General features: G+C 43.1%; 2 protein-coding genes across 8 annotated transcripts; one reads left to right on the top strand and one right to left on the bottom strand.

Annotated features, from left to right (window-relative positions):
• The first annotated feature begins 1017 nt into the window (after positions 1-1017).
• On the top strand, positions 1018-4758 carry LOC146669273 (ras-related protein rab7). Its single transcript, XM_085405789.1, has 5 exons — positions 1018-1168; positions 1421-1547; positions 1658-1876; positions 4155-4280; positions 4397-4758. Exons 1-5 carry the CDS (start codon positions 1107-1109, stop codon positions 4481-4483), a joined length of 621 nt encoding a protein of 206 aa, XP_085261915.1. The 5' UTR covers positions 1018-1106; the 3' UTR covers positions 4484-4758.
• Positions 4759-5371: 613 nt separating this feature from the next.
• Positions 5372-18602, bottom strand: hcfc1a (host cell factor C1a). Of its 7 annotated transcripts, none has more exons than XM_085405780.1 (28): positions 18450-18602; positions 17107-17307; positions 16422-16570; positions 15351-15511; positions 15034-15242; positions 14716-14800; positions 14499-14605; positions 14217-14396; positions 13891-14133; positions 13641-13789; positions 13364-13546; positions 13054-13278; positions 12576-12680; positions 12247-12463; positions 11995-12131; positions 11762-11909; positions 11457-11677; positions 10097-11189; positions 9711-9850; positions 9020-9163; positions 8710-8917; positions 8258-8533; positions 8052-8158; positions 7823-7957; positions 7541-7726; positions 7134-7431; positions 6975-7038; positions 5372-6875 (listed from the first exon to the last, which is right to left on the bottom strand). In XM_085405780.1, the coding sequence occupies exons 2-28, from the start codon at positions 17300-17302 to the stop codon at positions 6836-6838; spliced, it is 5406 nt and encodes a 1801-aa protein (XP_085261906.1). In that variant the 5' UTR covers positions 17303-17307; positions 18450-18602; the 3' UTR covers positions 5372-6835. The 7 variants fall into 7 exon arrangements, with proteins under 7 accessions (XP_085261906.1, XP_085261910.1, XP_085261911.1 ...); XM_085405784.1 differs by having other exon boundaries at positions 10097-11186; XM_085405785.1 differs by having other exon boundaries at positions 9029-9163; positions 18450-18601.
• Positions 18603-20767: the final 2165 nt, after the last annotated feature.

The raw sequence follows: 20767 nt of genomic DNA, 5'->3' as shown, positions 1-20767 counted from the left end.
GATAGAGTCACTCAGGTGATCTTCAGTGGAAAATATTTTGAGGTTCAGTTGCTTTAAATTGTTTCAGATTATTCAGTGACTGAATCTGTGAACAATCTGTGAAGATTAGTCTCACCTTCACTCAAATATTCCCATCATATCCAAGATCGAGCTGTGACAGACATTTTTCCATCACCATCAGTATGTGGTGCGTCTAAAGTTTTACACAGACGAGTTTGACTGAAACAGTCATTGCTACAGTAAATGTTTCAGAAGAGCTGACTGACAGTCTGACAGCTACTCTCCACAGAGCCACAGAGATGGAGACTGTGGATCTTATACTGGGTTGATTAGAAATATGCAACGTCATGGCTGTATATACCTGTATATCGAGGAGTAAATGCCTGTTTAATGTTAAGTACAAAAATAGAACAAATTAGCGTCTAACTGGGATTTCAGTGCTTGTAAAAACGTCAACTTCTGCAGATTAGTTCACTCCCCTACACAATGACTGCGATTTTATAAATGAGGAAATGATTCGAGGTGTCAGCCAGGTGATTCAGGTGCAGCAAGAGGGGAGGAGTCAGAGAGAAACTCAGTTCGCTAATTAAAACCTGCCAGCGAGCAGGTTATCTGACCCCAGTTACTGACTCAGAGTTGAAGTTGACTGTTTTTCTGGAACAAGAAGATCCGGAGTTTCCTCAGCTCAGGGTTAACAAACTCAGAGTTGTTCCTGGAGTAGAGCCCTGTTGCTGAGTCTGTGGACCTTTCATACAGGAATGAGGAGAACGCGGCTGTGTGCCAATCACCTGTCATGATGCGGTGCCTTCAAAGCACAGCCACTTAATTGGAATTTTGGACATTTAGTTGCAACTTGCCAGCAGTGTGGTAAGAACAAAAGAAAAGAAAAAAAGAAAGAATATATTTAACACACGGAGGAAATCACTTGAAAACTTTAAAACAATAATAATAATATTAGTATTTTAGTTATTTTATTTTAATTTCTAAATCTGGCTATAGGCGTGTGACACGTCCAGTCATTGAAGGCGCATATTTCTAGGGACCCGTGAAGGCATCGGCAGCGTGAGCTCTCGTGGGTTCATACCGGCTGGGCCAAACAATCAGACATGGATATGAGTGACAAAAAGGGTCCTATTACACTGAAAATAATCCTCATAGGAAACTCTGGGTGAGTTAAAGGGGCATTTAAAGGTTCTTATTAATTCCGCAGTTCCACCGATACTTGTTTCACTTTCATTTACTCCGGCTCTCTTTCTGTTCATAGTTTAAGACATAATTCCAAATTCTCAAAAGTGTGAAAGTGTGGGCTTGTATTTAACGGCGCAGTGCGATGCAAGAAGAATAATGCGCCTGTCTCCGGTAAAAGAGCGAGAGGTCTTCATTTTGTCGATTTCCACTAAACATGTGAGTGTTTACTTAGGGTGGGAAAATCCTCCGTCATGAACAGATACGTGAATCACCGCTTCACCAACATGTACCGGGCCACTGTGGGGACCGACTTCCTCTCTAAAACAATCAGCATAGATGGGGACACAGTCACGCTGCAGGTAATTCACCTGTGCATTTGGCAGTGAAACAAGCCCCCGCACACCCAGGAACAAGACATTCATGTCATATAGGATGATTAATCCCATGTTTCCCACTGTGTGTATGTCAGATCTGGGACACAGCAGGCACAGAGAGGTTCCAGTCTCTGGGTACACCTCTGTACAGGGGAGCTCACTGCTGCATGCTGGTGTTTGATGTCACATCCAAGGCCAGCTTCTCTGCTCTGGATGGGTGGAGGAAGGAGTTTTTGATCCAAGGGGAACCCAAGGATCCTTCTGATTTCCCTTTTATTGTACTGGGCAACAAAACGGATCTGAGCGACCGAGAGGTTAGTCAAAGTCCTCTTCTTTCAGTCGGTCTCAGTGAGGCATCTCCAGGTTTACCACACACGTGGCTCAGTACAGTTTTATTAAATGCAGATTTGTTGGAACCACGACTGAACTATAACATCATTTTTGTCTTACCTGCTTTCCGGCCTGGTGCTGTAGTGGGAACCTACTAAACCTAAGTGTGATCACTTAGGTTTAGGACCTTTAGTCTATATTGAGCTACCTTGTTATCGGGTTTGTTATCAAATTGCTTCAATTTTGCCATTCTGTGTGTATGCAGTCACTGGGCACTTTTAAATGTACACCTTAGCTTAGTTTTGCCTTTAGAACTGCCTTAATTCTTCATGGTGTAGACTCCCCAGGTGGTGGGAAAAGATTCCTCTGAGATTTTGATCCACAGCCTCACACAGCTTCTCCAGATCCATGATGTGAATCTCCCGTTTGACCACATCCCCGAGGTGCTCTGTAGGATTCCAGTCTGGTGACTGTGGAGACCACTTGAGTAAAGCAAACTCATTGTTAAGCTCAAGAAGCCACTTTGATATTTTTGAGCTCTGTGGCATTATCCTGCTGGAAGCAGCCATCTGAAGACGGTCATTAAGGTATAGACGTGGTCAGCAACAGTTCTCGGGTAGGCTGCGGTATTTAAACCATTCTCAGTTGGTACTAAGATGCCCAGTGTGCCAAGAAAATGTGCCCTCTCACCATTACACCACCAACACCACGACCATCAGCCTGAACTGTTGGTAGAATGGAGCCATGCTTTCATGTTGTTTACACCAAGAGATTTCTCTTTTCTTTCTGAAATACACTTGTAAATTACACTCTTGCAAAGGAAATGCAAGTCACAGTGAGTGTTAGATCAAAAGTGAAGTCTCTATTAACATTTTGTATTCTTCTGTTCTATTTTTGGTGTGAGCGCACAGTAAAGTAAGCTGCGTCCAGGGTAACCAGGTGTCCTACTTTATGTGGAGGCTGCACAGCATTTTTTTTTTTTTTTATCTCTTGTCCCTCAGTCTCACATTTTGATTGGTTCTGGTATTCAAAAGTCAACACTGCAGGAAAGATACGTGAAGAAAGCATGGGTCAAGTGCAGGTTAACCTCACTGTTCTACTGCCTACCCAAGGAGGAAAACTGTAAATCACAATCAGTGCAGATTTTACTGGAATTGGATGGAAACTACCACAAAGAGAAAATGCAATGAATCTACAAGAAAGCCTGAAAACTACTTGAAGTCGGTGGAAGAAAATTGTCAGTTGATATTATTTTGATTATTATTCAGTTTTGCAGAATGAAGAAAGCTGATGCAAAGTGACACACTGCATGTGACTCTCACAAGGAAGTGGCAGCTCAAAATCAGATGTGACTATCTATAGCCACATCCCGACTCGGACCTAAAAATGATTGACGAAGAAGCCAGCAGCTGAAATAACAGTGTACCCATTTAAGTGTTATTGGGATAGAAAGAGAAACTGTCTAAACGATATTTAGCTTTCCTTTGTGCTTATTTTATTTGGTTAGGCAGAGTTGGGACATTTGAATTAAAATAAAATACAAAAACACAAGCTGAAGTCTGACAGAATAACAGTTAACAGTGACTACTACATTACGTATAGTAGTCACTGCACACTTTGTAGAGATGCGAATGGAAATCCCTTTGCAAAAATATTTTATGCCTGTCAAAGTGTTGTCTTTGGGATTTTTAGTAGATTCTAGTCAAGAAATGTGAACAAATGTTTTTAATGACAGGCTGCTAGTAACGGAGCACCTAACAATATCATTTGAAATGGGTTTGCTATGTTTTCGGTTATGTGAAGACTTCATGCGTTGAGTTAGGTGGATTTATTTAATGCTTGAATGATTTGTAGATTAGTGTCTATGACTGGATTGAACAGAGGGAAATGCAGTCAGTGTAGAAAGAAAAACTTTGAAAGACCTTCAGAAAGCCTGAAGAACTATTGGTCAAGATCACTGGCTCACTAGGAGCAAATATAAAGAAATCAGGGCTGTGTTTGTCCTTTATATTCTTAATGCTAAGCCTTTAATCTGTATAATCCATGTTTATTAACTCTTACAAATCAGATGCCATCTCAGGATGGCTCTCAGCATGACAAAAGTGACCATTGTTTAGTTTGACGTGTTCTGGTCACCACAGGCTTTCCAAGCCCGCTGCTCGTGAAACTCAGTTTGCCAAGAGGCCCATCCTTTAGATTTGTGTGTTTTATTCCACACATTACTCTGATCCATCATGTGAGTAACATTTTGTTTCCTCTCAGGTGTCTGACAAGCTGTCCCGGCAGTGGTGCGAGGAAATTAGAGCTGAATACTTTGAAGGAAGTGCCAAAGAAGATCTGGATGTAGAGAAGCCGTTTTTGAGAGCGGCTCAGCGTGGCTTACAGCAGGTGACTCAACTTGTCTTGTGTTTACTTTTAATAAACACACACGCACAAAAGCCTATTTTTTTTTTATGTTTAACATGTTTATTTTTTGATGATAAAAGATACATTACTCCCTACAGTACAAAAAACACACATTGGAAAATACAGGACATTTCCAGATAACCTGCAAACAGCCGAGAGAAACTCGCAACACCTGTGAGTGCTGAGAGGCGCACTCGTCCCAGTGTGGAAGGGGAAAGTTCAGAGACCTCGGCACTGCTGATGAGGACCTATCTAACGAGGGTGCAAAAATAGTGACCCAGCAAAGGTACTGTGGAAGGAAAGGACACAATTGTATACCACATGGAGAGAGGAACAAACTCATTAAATGTTTTTTCTTCTTTTTTTCTTTTTTTTCTGAGAACCTTCAGCTTATGGTCTAACTTAAGGCATCACTACTAAAATACACTGCTTTTTTGCATGCATGTCTAGTTTTGTTCAACAGACACACCGACACGCACAAAATTATGAATGCATATGAAGAGAAAGTTTTCATTTCTAGAAAGTAATCGGGAGAAATCACAAACAGAACCCGAGGCACGGGCCAGAGAAAAAGCGGCAAACCCGGGCTCTCATCTTCGTGGCCGTCGTTACCATCACAACTGAATCCACTCTTACAAAGTAGATATACACTCATGTCCAGTCAGAAACCTCCTCCCTGTACAAGTTTTGTATTGTAACGAACCTAGCAGTGATTCGGACTCCTACAGTGAATCAGCTTGACAGAAGCAAATTAGGGAGACTATATATATTTATATATATATATATATATATATATACGTTTCTTTTATAAGCAAAGACACAAAAGGCAATCAAGAGATGACCAACATGTAAAAACAGTTTGTTACAGGTAATTATATAAAAGGCCAAGATGTTTCCTTTTTTTGTTTTGTCTTTTTTTTTTTTTTTCATTCTTGCTCTATGAATGAACTAATTTACAAGTGAGTACACTCCAGCTATGTAAGCTTTCTTCCCAAGACATCGCCGTTCAAAAGACATATGGGTTTTACATGTCACAGTTAGCTCGCACACCATCTGTAGTCTGGAATACAGAGCCGTGGAAAGGAACAAAAGATTTATTAAATGGATTTACATACATCAAATAGGGGAAGGGAAAATAATTCTACTGATAATTTGCCATTCTAAAACTTAGACGTGAGGACAGCACATTCATAAGCGTAAAAAGCATAGGACAACTGATCGGGATATCATGGAGGGGGAGGGGAAAGGATGGAAAAGATCTGATGTTGGTCTTTTCTAAGCCTCTCCTCCCCCTTGTGTTTCCATGTTTGGCAAATGAAGCAACACAAGTATCGAGTAGTAAACAAAGTAAAAACTCCTCTCCCTGGGTCCACATCAAAAGTTCCCTTCAGTCCTATAACCTCTGCGGTTTCTACTTGGAACAAATACAAAAAGTCTTTCTCACTTTCATTGCCATCTGTTAACAAGAACATACAACCAACTGAAGATTTCTTTTTTTAAAATAGAGTGGCAACCTCAACATTAGCCACAACATCTTCCCATGAACACAAATTATTGGGATGAACAACAGTTAAAAAAAACTGATGTATTTTTTTTTCTCTTAAAAATGCACACAACATACACATACACACAGAAGGAAAAAAGCTTAAAAAATACAAAAATAAACTACACAAAAGATCTTCTGCGTCATTGCTTGCTAATTTTTTGGGAAGATTTTTTTTTTCCATGTGTGCTGCAAGTCTCAGTCCTAGCAAAGTCATTCGTTCTCTACAAATCTCTTCCTTTTGCCATTCTTCCAACATGTTGGCCACCAGTCCTCATCTTGGGGTAAAAAGCGCACAGTGATGACATTACCAGGAGACTGGAGTCCAGTACGATGACTGTACAGACTTGGTTCTCAATGAAGCAAATTAGTTTTGAGCAAAATAATAATAATAATAATTAAAAAAAAAAAAAGTCCTCCTTCACAGAGGACAAGTGCTTTATTTGATTCCATACCGATTTTTTTTCCTCTCATCTATACTAATGCTTCCACAGCCCTTTTCAACACTGTACATCATTCCATGTAGTCTCTCTCTACATCCCCCCCAGAATTCCCCAAAAACACAGGAAAAAGAAAAAGGGTAACATTGCGCTCAGGCTGGCTCCCAGTTTGTGAAAGATGTAAATGCTTCTCTATACTGTTCCAACTATTGAAATAAGTCAAAAATAGGTGTTAAAAGGATGGAAGGGGATGTGACTGAAAAAGATAATGTGCTTCTAGGTTTGCTCTAAAAATAGTACGACCAACAGAACGAGGAGGAAGGAGGGTTTTATCTACAGAAACATCTCTCAGATCAACTTTCGTCTCTGCTTCATATGGTTGTTCTGCCTCCATTGCCGTCTCTGTCTGAGACATTTGGGGAAGTGGATGGAGGATGAGGTTAGGATGAGGATGAAGAGGAGAAAGGGTGAAGGTCAGTCTTCTTGATAAAAAGACAGCGAGTGGGGTAAAAAAAAGACCAAAAGAAAAGACTGGGAGGGATCTCCAGGCCACCTCACTGGTCCGTCCTTGCTTTCTTTGGACCAGTAGACTTACTGCAGGAGAACACACAAAACCAGAATAAGTGCTGGATGTTTTATTCATCGATGAAATGTTCCTGTGTGCACGATATGAAACATGAATACTGTACTTACGTATCAGGAGAGGTGCCTGGTCTTTTGGGGGCCGGTTTTGCAGAGGAGGCATCTTTGCCAGATTCTACAGGGCATTAAAGTGGAGAGATTCAATCCATCAACAGCAGCCTCAGTAATTAAGTATTTTTAATATTTTAAAGAACTTATTTGTGAACTCACCTTGCAGCCATCGAACTTGTGTGGCAGGACCATAGCCCTTCTCGTTACGGGCGGCAATGCGGAAGATGATCGCTGGCTTGGTGGTGTAGTCGATGTGTGCGTTAGAGAGGCTGGACGACTGAACCAAGCAAGATGGGTTGGGTCCACAATACACACGCATGAAGGCTAGCTGGGCTGGGGTGGAAGCCTTGGCTTCAGCTGTTTGGTTGCTCTGGATGGCCAGGTACACAGAGTACTCAATGATCTTTCCTGACGTCACCGAGGGTGGCTCCCAGGTTAGGTGGGCACCATCTGGGCTCTGGGGGGGATACAGTGAAAAGATGCTACTTGGTGCCAAAACCATGGCTCACGTGATCACGTATGGCACACCTGTGAGTAAAATCTATAATGCAACAGGGTTTGTTTACCTTGCTGATTTTGATGGCACAAGGTGCCCCCGGGAAGCCTGGTAGGCAAGTCTTGAAAGCTGAAATCTCAGAGAAAGCTCCACGACCGCAGGCGTTGATTCCAGCAACACGGAACTTGTAAGCTGTTCCAGGCTGCAGCTCCATTTTCTTCATCTGGCTGTAGTCTGGTATAATGCCAGAGTCATCCTACCAAACACATAAATACAAGTTAGATAAAGATGGATTCTTGTAACGCACATCAATATCATTCTGAACAAGAAAAGGCTCCCTGAGACAACTTACATCTCCTTGAGAATCATCTCCTGGCACATAGTAGTGAGTGACAACCATATTTGTCACTTTAACAATCCCAACATCAAACCACTGGTTCTCCTTTTTCACGACAGGCTTCACTGGAGCTGGCTGAGGGGCTTGCTTCTGCATGGGAACAAAAACGGTCAGCAAATTCCTCCTTTCCTCTCTTCACCTCAACTGACATAATCAGAAGTGCAGCAGCACCAAAATGACTCACCTCTCCCTCAATGCCATTGGCGACCTCTGCTAGAGTGGCTGCTGCTTGAAGTTTAGCTGGACTTGCCACAGATACAGAGGGTGCAAACGTACTTGATGGCGCAAGCGCTGTACAATGTCAAGAGCAATACAAAAATAATCAGTCTGCTGTAACAAACAGTAACATTCAAAGTAACTATAAAAAAACCAAACACAACACAAACATACTCTCAGCTGTGGTGCGTGGCAGGAGAGAAGCCACAGCACTTGTGACTGCAGCGGCCATTTCGTTGTGCCCATTGCTCTCAACAGACGGATCATTGAGGCTGTCGGCAGGAGCAAGACCCTCGGTGGGCAAGCTTGTGTCCACCGTGGCCTGCTGAGCTGCGGCCTGAGCCTCCTGCAATTGTTGCTGCTGTTGGACCAGTGCTGCAAGATCTTGCTGGGTCAGCATGATGGGGATGTTGGTGGGTTGCTGGTTCTCTCCAGCAGCATCGCCTTCATCTGTAAGTTATACATTTTTTATGAATAGCAAGATCACAGAGAATTCAGGAGTTTCACATCTAGAGGAATAGTTTTACTGACAAGTGTCCTGTTAACTAGAGCCAGCCCTTGAACTTAGGCTATGCTATGGTTCAAAATTCGAAAGTCTGTGAACAAAAAGCTTTGATTCTACTCACTCATTACGGCTTGCTGAGCTGCCTGGAGGACCGCCTGGATAGCGAGGGCCTGGGCTTCCTCTGTGGCTGCTGCTTGTGCAGCCGCCTCTGCTGCTGCAGTGACAGCCAGTTCCTCGTCCGACAGCCCCGTCACCATTAGTGTGGCTCCCTGGCCCTCAGACATCAGCTCTGAAGGAAGGTTCAAGGCTGTCGCTGCTGCTGCTTCTCCCTGGGGAACACATTAAAGCAGTCCCATCAAAAAAACATGGAAAATGCATGACTGCAAAGAATTTCAAAATCAAAGGCCAAACAGACTTTTTTGCCTTCATACTTTATTCACCTCTGCTTGCGTCTCCATTGCTGCGGTTCCTTCCTCAACAGGTGCAGCTTCTGCTGATGCTGGCTCATCAGTCTGCATGGGTTCCTCTGTGGAGCTAGCTGCAGTGCTTACTCCCTCTGTGATGGATGAGATCGACTAGAGGGAAACAAAGAAATCATACCCCACAATGAGAAAAACTCTGGAAATGACATTCTTCTTACATATTCGTACACACATATTGACAAAAGTATTAGGCCACACTTCTTAATCTGCAAAGTCAGGCGTTTTCAGTCCTATGGCCACCGGTGTTTAAATTCTGGCACCTACCAATACAGTCTGCCTTTACAAACATTTCTGAATGTTTTGTTCATAGATATTCAGCGCAGTAATGTAATAGGACGCCAACACTCTATCAACACTCTGCTGACTCAATACCTACAGGATTATAAACTTGCTCTGGCTTTCTCGTCAGCACAAGTACTGTGCACCAGGAGTTTCACAACTTCAGTTTCCATGGTCAAGCAGATCCTTTAAGTGTAATGTGTAGGTGGCCTGGTACTTTTGTCTGTACAGCATATCAAATTCAGAAATGCAGCCCCAACGTGGACATCTACTAGGATTAGTTTTACCACCATCACCTAGTCATACTGGATGGTTTTTAGAAAAGGATCTTATTTTGACAGGAATGATGTGGTATTCTTACAGGCACAGAGGGTCCAGGGGCTGGTGTAGACTGAGTGACAGTAGTGATAGCCCTGCCCTGGGTGGTGCCAGTTGTTGCTGTGGTGGATGCCTCTTCTGTGCTGCTGGTACCTTCTGCTCCTTCTTCTGTCTGCTGGGTTGCTAATGAGACATAGTAACATAGCTGATTTCTAAACAAACTACTTTTACTGCTTAGAGAAAAACAATCATCCGTCATGTGAGATCTAGATGTTATTTTAAGAAATATCAAGACAAGTGTAATTAAAAAAAGAAGAAAGATTGAGAGTCACCACACAGTGTACGGAAACCTAACTTGCTGTTAATTATAAAAGAAAAAGAAAAGAAATAAGATTATTCAGGTAAAATGTACACAGTATGTTTACATACCAGTGCCTTCACCTGTCTCCATGCTACAAGTGGCAGTTGTGGCTGTGTTGGTGGTCCCTGTCTCGTGTGTTTCACAGGGAGGGTTGGAGCAAACCCTTTGGACCAGGGCTGTTGTTGTGCTGGTCTGGTCTCCTCCCATGCTGGAGGTGGCTGTGGACGGAGAATTGGTGGTCCCCGTCTCATGGGTTTCGCAGGGTGGATTAGAGCACACGCTCTGCACCGTGTCTGTCTGGTTTGCATTCATGCTAGATGAAGCTTGTGTGGTGGAGTTGGTGGTGCCCGTCACATGGGTCTCACAGGGCGGGTTGGAGCACGCCTGCTGCACTGCTCCCATGTTCGATGTTGCTGTGGTAGCCGTGTTTGTTGTTCCGGTTTCATGGGTCTCACATGGTGGGTTGGAGCACATGCGTAGCGCAGACATGTTTGAAGAAGCAGTTGTGGCTGTGTTGGTAGTTCCGGTCTCATGGGTCTCGCAGGGCGGGTTGGAGCACGCCTGCTGCACTCCTCCCATGTTCGACGTTGCTGTGGTAGCAGTGTTTGTTGTTCCGGTTTCATGGGTCTCACATGGTGGGTTGGAGCACATGCGTAGCGCAGACATGTTTGAAGAAGCAGTTGTGGCTGTGTTGGTAGTTCCGGTCTCATGGGTCTCGCAGGGCGGATTCGAGCAGACCTGTCCTGCACCGATTGTAGCTGAGGAAGTGGTGGCCGTGTTGGTGGTTCCTGTTTCATGGGTTTCACATGGTGGGTTAGAGCAGACCTGCCCTGCTCCAATTGTTGCAGACGAAGTGGTGGCTGTGTTGGTGGTTCCGGTTTCGTGGGTCTCACATGGTGGGTTAGAGCAGACCTGTCCTGCACCAATTGTTGCGGAAGAAGTGGTGGCTGTGTTGGTAGTTCCCGTTTCGTGGGTCTCACAGGGCGGATTAGAGCAGACCAGAGTGACAGTTCCAGAGCTCTCTCCAGCAGCTCCAGCCTCAGTGGAAGTGGGTTGCTCAGAGGTTGGTGAAGCCAGGATGGATACTGGTAGATCTTGTACTGGCTGAGCCTCAACACCACTGGGAGTTGTGATCAGAGTCACCTGGGTGGGCTGGTTCTGCTGAGAGGAAAGAGATGTCAGCTCTAAGGCAAATAGTATGTTATACATGGTCTAAAACAGAAGAACTTCATTGACTGTCTGAAAATTTCTGAGGAGCAGCTCTCCATTAGTCTGTGTTTACAAGAAGAGGTAGCAACATCTTCACATATGGTCTTTTTCAGCATGTTGTGATATACTACTTAAAGCTTATGACACATGCTACTGCAAGAGCTTCAAAGCCTAATGACTAAAATACAAATATTACAAAGTGGAGCTGCTGAGTATTACCTGCACTGTCATAGTAGAAGAGGGCAGTGCGGAGGAAGAAGTCAGGCTAGTCTGAGCAGCTGAAACTGTAATGGCAGTTGGGTTGATGACCTGGCTGGACAGGGTAGCAATGGTTCCCAGTGTGGTGATGGGAGTAACGAGAGAGGAAGTTGAACTATCAACTGTGCCTCCCGCCAAGCTAGAAGAAACGGTACCAGTGACTGTGCCGAGAGTGGTGACACCTGGAAGAAATGTGGTTTGAAAAATGAAACCAGAGAAACAAAACTGTTAATTTACATAATCATTACTTAGTAATTTTTTCGTACCTGTAGTCCCCTTGACAACCAGAGTTGTGACAGTCGGCTTAACAGCAGACACAGTCACTGGTGTAACCAGACGAACGCCACCCACTGTGCTCATGGGAACAGTGCGTAAAATAGTGCCAGGTTGCCCGGGAGCACCCTTCAAAACCACCTAGAAACAGAAGATTTAGGATAAACAGGCAGCACAACAAACACAATATGTACCAAACACTGCTGAGCAAAAAGAGACAATTTACCTGTGTCAGTCCCTGCTGGCCAGCTGCCGTGGCAAGTTTGGGCACCGCAGTGATGATTTTCCCAGGAGTTCCTGTGGTCATCACCTTTGTGGTAAGGATTGTAATGGGCGTTTTCATACCTGCACTGCTTGTTACACCTGCAAGGACAAACACAAGCATGAATATAATCACTGATCAATCACTAATCCTAAATCTAAAGGTTAATTTACACAGCAAATGCCAAAAAGTGTGCAAACTTGAATGAGAACAAACCTGTAGCTCCAGGCTGGGTCATGATGGCTGACATGGGGATAGTCTTAATGATGGTGGTACCCTGCTTAGTGGTAGTAGGAGAGACTCCGCTGATGTTGAGGATAGTGGGCTTGTTTCCTGTGCCTCCAGCCTGGGAGGTGGTGATGATGGTTGTGGGTTTGCCATCTGCAGAGGTCACCAGCTTCAGGATTGTGCCAGCTGGGAGTGGACCCTTCGTCTGGAAAGAAAGGTGCATGTTATGAAAACTATTCAGGGAAAGACACGTGGTGCCTGTCTCAGGAGTTTTAAGCTACCTCCTGTTTTTTCCTGCACTCATGCAGATAGCTGACCTGTATGATCTGTGTGAGAGGGTTAGTGGAAGCCTGGCCTGTGACAGCTGATGTCTGCACTGGCTTGGTTTGTACCACAGACATCATCTTGCCAAGGTTGGAGATCTGCCGACATAGGAGAGAGACTCAAATTCATGAGTCACCAGAAAACATCGGATATTACGGGGAGGTCAGCCGGATGCTCGACCACCAAACTTGTGGCTCTAGAATCATTCTAGCCCTAACTGACCGACAGTCATGCAGATCACTGACATCATGCTCCCTGTCTTTTCCAATAGTCACTGTAGGCCAACTTTTACACCCTCCCTACTGGTTCAAAAAGACGCCACCATTGAGTGACCAATCGATACAAAGATGCAGAGTGCGAGGAAGCATTTTACAGAATCCATGGTTTAAAGCATGCCTGTGAAAGCACCAAAGGGTGCTCTCAAGTAGAGTTGCAGTATTACATTATGCTAAAGAATCCATGTTTTCTTACCAGAGTGCCACTGCTGCCCATGGTCAGGGGGCTCTTGACCAGGGTGATGGTCTTGGTGACTCCTCCCACCACAGTGGTCACCACCTGGGCCTGCTGGGCCACTGTGACTGCACCAGACTTGTGCACAGTGATGATGGGTCTGGTGGTAGTGGTGGGAGAGGATGCAGTTGCTGTGCCCACTTGGGCAGCGGCAGTCTTCAACATCCGGGTGGCCGGGTTACTGACCTACAAGCACATATTTATTATCACAAATGGCTTGTGATAGGACGAGCATAATGTTGGAAATGAGAGCGTTTACTGCAACGTGTACCATGACTGGAGAAGCCACTTTCACTGTGGTTGTGCTGGGAGAAACTGCCACTGTTTTGAGAATGGTAGCACCTGCAGGAACATTGAGGACAGTTCCTGCCGAAGAGGGCGGGATCTTCTGGGTTGCTGCTGCAGCAGCAGCTAAAGCTGCCATGCCACTCATCTGAGGGCTACTTCCAATTGGCTAAAAGTTAAAAAGAAATAAATGTTGACATTATTTGCTGATCTGGCAGTGCAGTTCACAGCGAAAGAACACAATTGTATGAAACTGCTCATACCGATCCCTGGGTAGTCTGGGCTGGAACTACCATTCGAACACCTGGAGGAAGGGATGTCACAGTGACGGGGGATTTCCCCGGCTGGCTGGGACGAACTGTGACAACAGATGCGCCTGTTGCAGACTGCTGAGCTGCAACCTTTAAAACTGCTGTAAAACAAATGAACCAAATTATTCACACCTTGTAGAATTTGGGTTGTTGCAGTTGCCGAGCTTCCTGGTGTGGTAACAAAAATGCAAAATTGTAATACCTGTCTGTGGTAAGCTCTGAGCCGACGGTGCTGCAGCAGCTGGCACTGGGCTCTTTGGAGAGTTAAGCGGCTGCGATGGGGTTGCGCTCATAGCTGGAGAGGCTGCAGCTGGAGTTGCAGGAATGTCATACTTCTGCAGCTGCAGCAAGTATGTGTCAGCTGTGGAGACTGCACCCCAACTCACCTCCAGAGAGTTTGTGTTGGCACGGACTAACTGCACCCTGGCAGGGGCATGCGGTCGCTCTGGGGGGGGGAGAGCAGAATTTTCAATACTATCTAATAACGAGCTGTTGTCTCCAACAGCACTCATGTTACAACACACCTACCTGTTTCCAGGTACCACAGATCTTTACAACAGACTTGGTTGTTCCAAGCTTTACGATAACCGTCACGGCCACTCCATACATAAAGCCTGGAATTGATAGCCACAGCACAGTGACCAGCACGGGCCCTGGGGATGTTGTCTTCAAGAGTATCCATCAACACTGTTTCCCAACACATGGTGTCTAACGAAGAATTACACAAAAGTTAAGAGTGGCACTGCACATTTGCTATTTAAAAAACAAACAAAAAAAATATGATTTCAATAAAAACAGAGATAGACAAACCGAGGTTCAAGCACGCAAGAGTGTTTGTGCATTTCCACTCTTTTTCGTGTGTGGCCACTTTGACATCATCCATCACCAAAGGTACCCATCCTCCGAAAACATACATCCTGCACAGAGAAATGAATTCGCACTTAGACCATTTAACAAGCACAGAATTTCAAAAATGAGTAAAATAAAAATTAAGTTTGCTGTTGGAAATGTGCAGCAGTCATCTCACTTGTTTGTGATGGTGGTAGCAGAGTGAAGACTTCGAGGAAGTGGCGCTGTGCCGCTTACTGATGGTTTGTTCCATGTCAGGGTATCTGGAGATTAAAAAAAATAAAATCAATAAAAGGTTATCTATTCTTAAATGCAAAAAGATAAGGCAGCTTGTGTACAGAAAACTCACAATTTCCTATATTGCTTCTCTAACAGTGAAATGCTCAGTTCCATTTGTTCTGATACTCTGTGAATCGCATCATGTCTCAGAGGGCTGATGGCAGGGCATTTCAATTTTAGTGTTGTTATTTCTCCATTTACACTTTATAAAACATACCAATGTCAAGTGTCCATAGATCTCCAAGACGGCAACCGCTCATTCCTCCATAGATTATTAAGCGCGACTTCCTGGTTGCCTTCTCTGTGTATACCACAGCAGTGTGGCTCTCACGAGGAGGAGGCAGGACTCCGTATGTGATTGGAATATCCCATCCAACCACACTGGAACCTGCACGAAGCTCGAGTGTGTACAGATCATTCAGGTATCTGATGAATAAAAACACAGTGACACTCACGTCGGTGGCTGAAACAGAAAAACATTTGCAGTCCTGCAAAACAGTGCTCCCCTGATGACTGTTCAGAAAACCTCTGTACCTGGGAATGTTGTTTTTTGGGTCTTCGCTGTCATTGGCGAGTCCACCAAACAGGTAGCATTTGTTGCCAACCAGTGAAAAGCTGTGGCCAAGACGAGGGCAAGGAGGGGGGCCATTCTTCGGGTTTTTTGCTTTTAATTTTTTCCATTCCCATCTGCTGGCCTGTAGCAAAAACCACAGTGGAAAAAAACGATCAGTCGATGGATGGCAGCATAAGTTGTAACTAACAAGTCTTAAGCTGACCACATTCCTTGTTCTGACAACATAAAAATAAGGACAGATTTAGTATCACAATTGTGACTGAACCCTTACATACTTTCCCCCCCTCATCAAATCCACATTTATTTAGTGTTTGTTTACAGAGCTACTCCATTTCCCAATGATTAAAAATCCACCTGGGATCTGGTGACAAAGACTTTTGGCACACTGCTTCCTTACATCCTTTAATCAGAAACGTAACATTTGAGAACTTCTCAGGATCGGTTAATGAAATTTGGCAAACCCAAACATACTAGAAGAGCAGAACAACGTAAATTGTAACCTTTCTACTACAGTTTTAAGAATAAAGACACATTACTCCTTTAATGTATTTTCTCAAGACTAGCACAACCAATGAAACCATAAACTTTGCAACACAGTTGTGTGATTTCACAAGTCATCATAGTTTCAATGACACAACCTTACTATAATGCTGTACAGCTGAGCATTGAACACTCAGTAACACGTATAGTGATGAAACTTACAAGTGACCTTGATTTTAATTGTAATAATTTGCCTGTTCTAGTAAATATTTTAACTGTAACAGGGGTGAAACATAACTTTGCAATCAACTTTCTCAATTTTTTCCTGTATCAGTCATCTCTGATGCAGACAAGACAAAATTTCGCATGCAGCTGATAAAGACACTTTGCAGTACGATGGCCTACATATGAACATTGCTTTGTAAATATCTCTGGAAAATCTGACTTAGATGCCAGCTATATTTTGTTGCTATAAATACTTTACAAGCCTTCATTATACTGACAAGCAAACTTAGTACGAAAACTGGGGTTATTTTTCCATAAAGGTTTACCTGTAGTTCATAAAGATCGTTGCTGTACTTTCCATACTCCACCATTCCACCAAATACCAGCAACCGTGTGCCATCACAGACAAAACCATATGCAGCACAACCAGGAGGGATATCACCACGGACTGCTGGGATAAACCACTGGTTTGTTGCTAAAAATTAAAACACAATAACAATAAAGGGGTTATTTCTGGAGGCTTTCCTGTGGCAAATTGTAATTAATAAGTAAAGACATGCTATCACACCCACTAAGGCTTTAAAATGCTTAAAAGTAGAAGCAAAAAATAACCCTCTATTTATTTTTGGAAACATAAACTTAAAATCTACATTAAAGAATGGGAACACAAACACAACTGCTGAGTCTGCCTGCCCTTATTGGTTTATAAGCAGGAAACTGGGGCAGGGGATATGCTTAAACCAACCAGCATCATCCATTTTATTTTAGCCCGCCTTTTTTAACGTGTATTAAAATCCTTCTCCGACAGGGGGGGCTAACTTCTGTTTGGCCTACTGGGGCCTGCAAGGCTATTTAGTTTTGCGCATTATAAACATATACTGAAATGAACTGTACTATTTTAGATGTAGAAGTACTTTGAGTTAGCCTTCTAAATATCTGAATTTTATTTGTAAGAAATGATGCTTTCTGCAGAAACAATTGATAAAGTTCCTTATGCAAAGTTGCGCTTACCGGTGTTGTATACATGCAGCTCATCCACAATCCCTTCGTTTCCACCGCCGAAAACAACCATAAGCTCCTTTATAGCCACAGCTCTGTGTCCATGTCTGGGCCGGGGAACAGGACCAGACCACCCGAGGACCCGTTTCCATCGCGGCTGCAGAACCGACGCCGTGGTCCCAGATACCGCGGAGCCAGGGGCAGACATGACTTCTACCGAAATAAATAATAAAGACGCATTAGTCATGTGTGCTTGAATAGTTCTGTTATCTTTCCATAAAACCTATGCAATACAAAAATAGCATCTAACCGTGCAATATAGCTAACTTTAAAGCAGGCTTTACAGTTAGCGGTTAGCTTTGGTCAAAAAAAAGACAAGAAAAAACAATAACAGCAATAAACTATATTTGTACAAAACCTTTCGAGCAACTTCTGCTTTATGGTCTCTTACGCAGTTATGACGTCGTACTTCTGTTAAGAATCATAGTAAATCTTGCCATTATCCAAGTTTATTATTAGTTGTTTCTAACCATTGAATTCAATCCATGGAAGCCGCCATCTTGCAACCAAACAAACCCGCTAACGCTACTGCCCGTCGGAAAAATGGCGGAAGCAAACGAAAAATAAAAATACATGACAACTAACCCACTACATCAACAAAAAACAAGGCAGGATGAATACAAATCCAACAGGTGATTATAAGCCCGTGTTCACAAAACGATACACAGTCGTACCACTAATTTATCCACTACTGCAATCGTTAGCAACAGTCGGCTATTTTCATGCCTCTCTGGGAGTCGCCATATTGTAGCTAACAACTTTAGCATTCTTTGCAACCGCTTTACCGCAATTATCAACGTTATAAAAAATCCAAAGTTTGTGTTAACAGTTGCAAATATTATGGGACTAAAGGGCCAAACAACTATGAGACCTTTTACCCAGATTTACAAAAAATTTAAAGTTGCAATCGCGGCATTCAAATTCTCATGTTAGCCGTACCCCGTTAGCTCTAGCGGCTAGTTACTCAACCTAATTTGCTCGAGCTAACGGCGTTAGCTGGCATCTGTCAAAGCGCTGCCGAATTTCTCAATTAAATTCAACGCAATTTAAAGTTTCTCTGTCGTGCATAATTTACCTGATACAAAGGCAAGCTCGGCAACGGTCTTAAAACTGAGCTAAATTGAGTTAAACAGCATAAACACAATGTTATTATGTTTCATGCCGTCTCTGGAAGCAGCCATCTTTTCAACAATCGGCCTAAGTCTACAGCTCCCACAAGAAAAATGGCCGGGCGGTTTGCTACAACAAAACACAACAGAGCGAAAAGGGCACAGACGCTTCAGAATTTTACTCACTTATTTCGATGCAGTTATTGCAAAAACACAGATATGTGCTCTAATCTTGCGGCAATAATCCAAATTCATTCGATTTGTGAAGAAGTATTTCCTCTCATGCCTGCCTGGAAGCTGCCATCTTCTTGACAACCAGAGGCGGAGGAAAATGGAAGAGAGTTGGCGTCACCCAAAGTAAACATGGCGACAAGGACCCACTTGCGAACCGTTTCGGAGGTAAAGGTATATACATTTTTTTTTATTTTTGTCAATCTGTGTGTGCGAATCGTGCAGTAAGTACCAGTGTACTTTTAGGAACACTGCAAATCGATTTAAAGTAAACACGTTACGACTTTGCGCGAATTACAACAAGTTGTGTTATAGGAGTTGGGTTATTGTCCCTTACTAAAGATGGCGACACCCGTACCGAATCTCCTTTTATTTTAATTTTGTATGCAATTCTGATTTTATTCCCCTCTAAACCTACTTGTATATGCCCACAAATTCTCGACAACACCGCACGAGCAACAATTTACAGACTTTGCGCTCGCATATATTAATGTTGACACGCCCACGCCCCCCTTTAGCGCGCCCTCCACTGATACAAATACTCTACTACAATGGCTTCAACATTAAAAAAAAAGCGTCCCTGGTTTTGACATCAATATGTTCAGCCGTAGGATAGGCGGAAGACAATGGATGGATGATGGACGGATGGATGTTCAGCCATATTCTTTGATGTCAACCTAAAAGACAAGTAAATGTACGCTCCAGGTAGCGAAATAAAACATATAGTTAAAAAGTATTTCGGTTTATGACCGAGACAACAAATAAAGAAATGATTGTACATTATGACCAATACTGCAAAACAGATCACATCATATTTAGAGCAACTCAGATTTAAAACACAACATATATACACAGTACTTTGTCAAAGTCTTGAGATACTATTCATTTATTTATATCTTGTTAGGAAAATGGTAAATCCATACAGAAACATGTATTTTTGGAAATACTATTTTTTTTTAAAAGGCAAAAAAAGTTTTTTCAATTGTACCAAGCTTAAAAGTCAATATTTCAGATGACAAGCTTTATTATTTAACACAGCCTTAACTCTCTTAGGCAAGCTTTCCTGTCATTTCATTGCGTAGCCTTCAGGAATAGTACTTCCAGGCTATTTGAAGAACATTCAAAGCTCCTTTTTTGGACCATGGCTGCCCTTTGTTCTCTTTTAATAACCACACATTGCTTCAATAACTGATAGTGTTGTATTCTGTGTTTATCTATCCAGGTGTGCTTTTACTGTGCTGGCAGTGTGACAAAAAAGTCACTGCCAGATGTAGAAAGTCTGGCTACTTGGAAGCAAAATATAAAGCAATAAGTGTGGTTCAAGCATTTTAGTTTGGCAGACTAGTGCCAGATGTCCGGGTAACCAGCAAGAGAAAAAGGTGAGCGAGTATTAGCATAATTCTGACTTTTTGCAGGTTGAATTCGTTGCTGCGAAGATGATAAGTTAATGTGGCTTAAACAGTCATTGCATGTTCTGATGGACTGCAAAGCTATCCTCAGCAGTAGGCCAGGACTTCTTCTTCTTTTTCTTCTTCTTCAAAAAGTCTGCGCAAACATTTTTTAAAATTATTATTGCCAGACTACTTTATCATCCATTAGCTGGTTGGCAGTAATTCAATCCGTCTCTTTTTACACTACAGCTTTATTTCTGCTGCATGTGGGGTGCTTACATGCACCTTAAAGACCTTAGGTTCTGAGTACCTGAACCTGACCTCTGACCTTCTTCCTAAAGAAGGCCAATAATAAAGAAAAAAAACATATTTCATGATATGAAAAGTAGCTGCCCTTTGTTGCAGCACTATGTTAGTCCATTAGATGGCAGACTTACACTACTGATTTTCTTCCTCCATCAAAGGTGACTTTTGAGGTGAGGTGACTTTTCAGTGCCTTTTGTCTGTCTGTGTACAACATTAAACAAAACTGTACACATGTACATGTACAAATAAACATGTACACATGCAAACTGTGTTTGTATGTGTACATGTTTATTTGTAACAGGCAGAAAGACGGAGGTTTGCGTGCTTGTCAGAATCAGAATCGTGTTTATTGGCCAAGTATATGTGCAGACACATACAAGGAATTTGGTTCCGGTAGATGGTGGCTCAGCACAGCAATGTAAATCACACACACACACACACACACACACACACACACACACACACACACACACACACACACACCCCTCCTGGGGAGGGAGGCAAGAGAGGTCCCCACAATCCTCTCCGCTGCTCTCAATCAATCAATCTTTATTTATAAAGCACTTTTCATACAAA

The sequence above is a fragment of the Rhamphochromis longiceps genome, linkage group LG5, assembly GCF_057381845.1.
Source record: "Rhamphochromis longiceps isolate RC_006_pf linkage group LG5, R_longiceps_female_GT1.1, whole genome shotgun sequence".
Classification (NCBI taxonomy): domain Eukaryota; kingdom Metazoa; phylum Chordata; class Actinopteri; order Cichliformes; family Cichlidae; genus Rhamphochromis; species Rhamphochromis longiceps.
The sequence above is the reverse complement of the archived record's forward strand: the minus strand, read 5'-3'. Positions and strand labels throughout refer to the sequence as shown.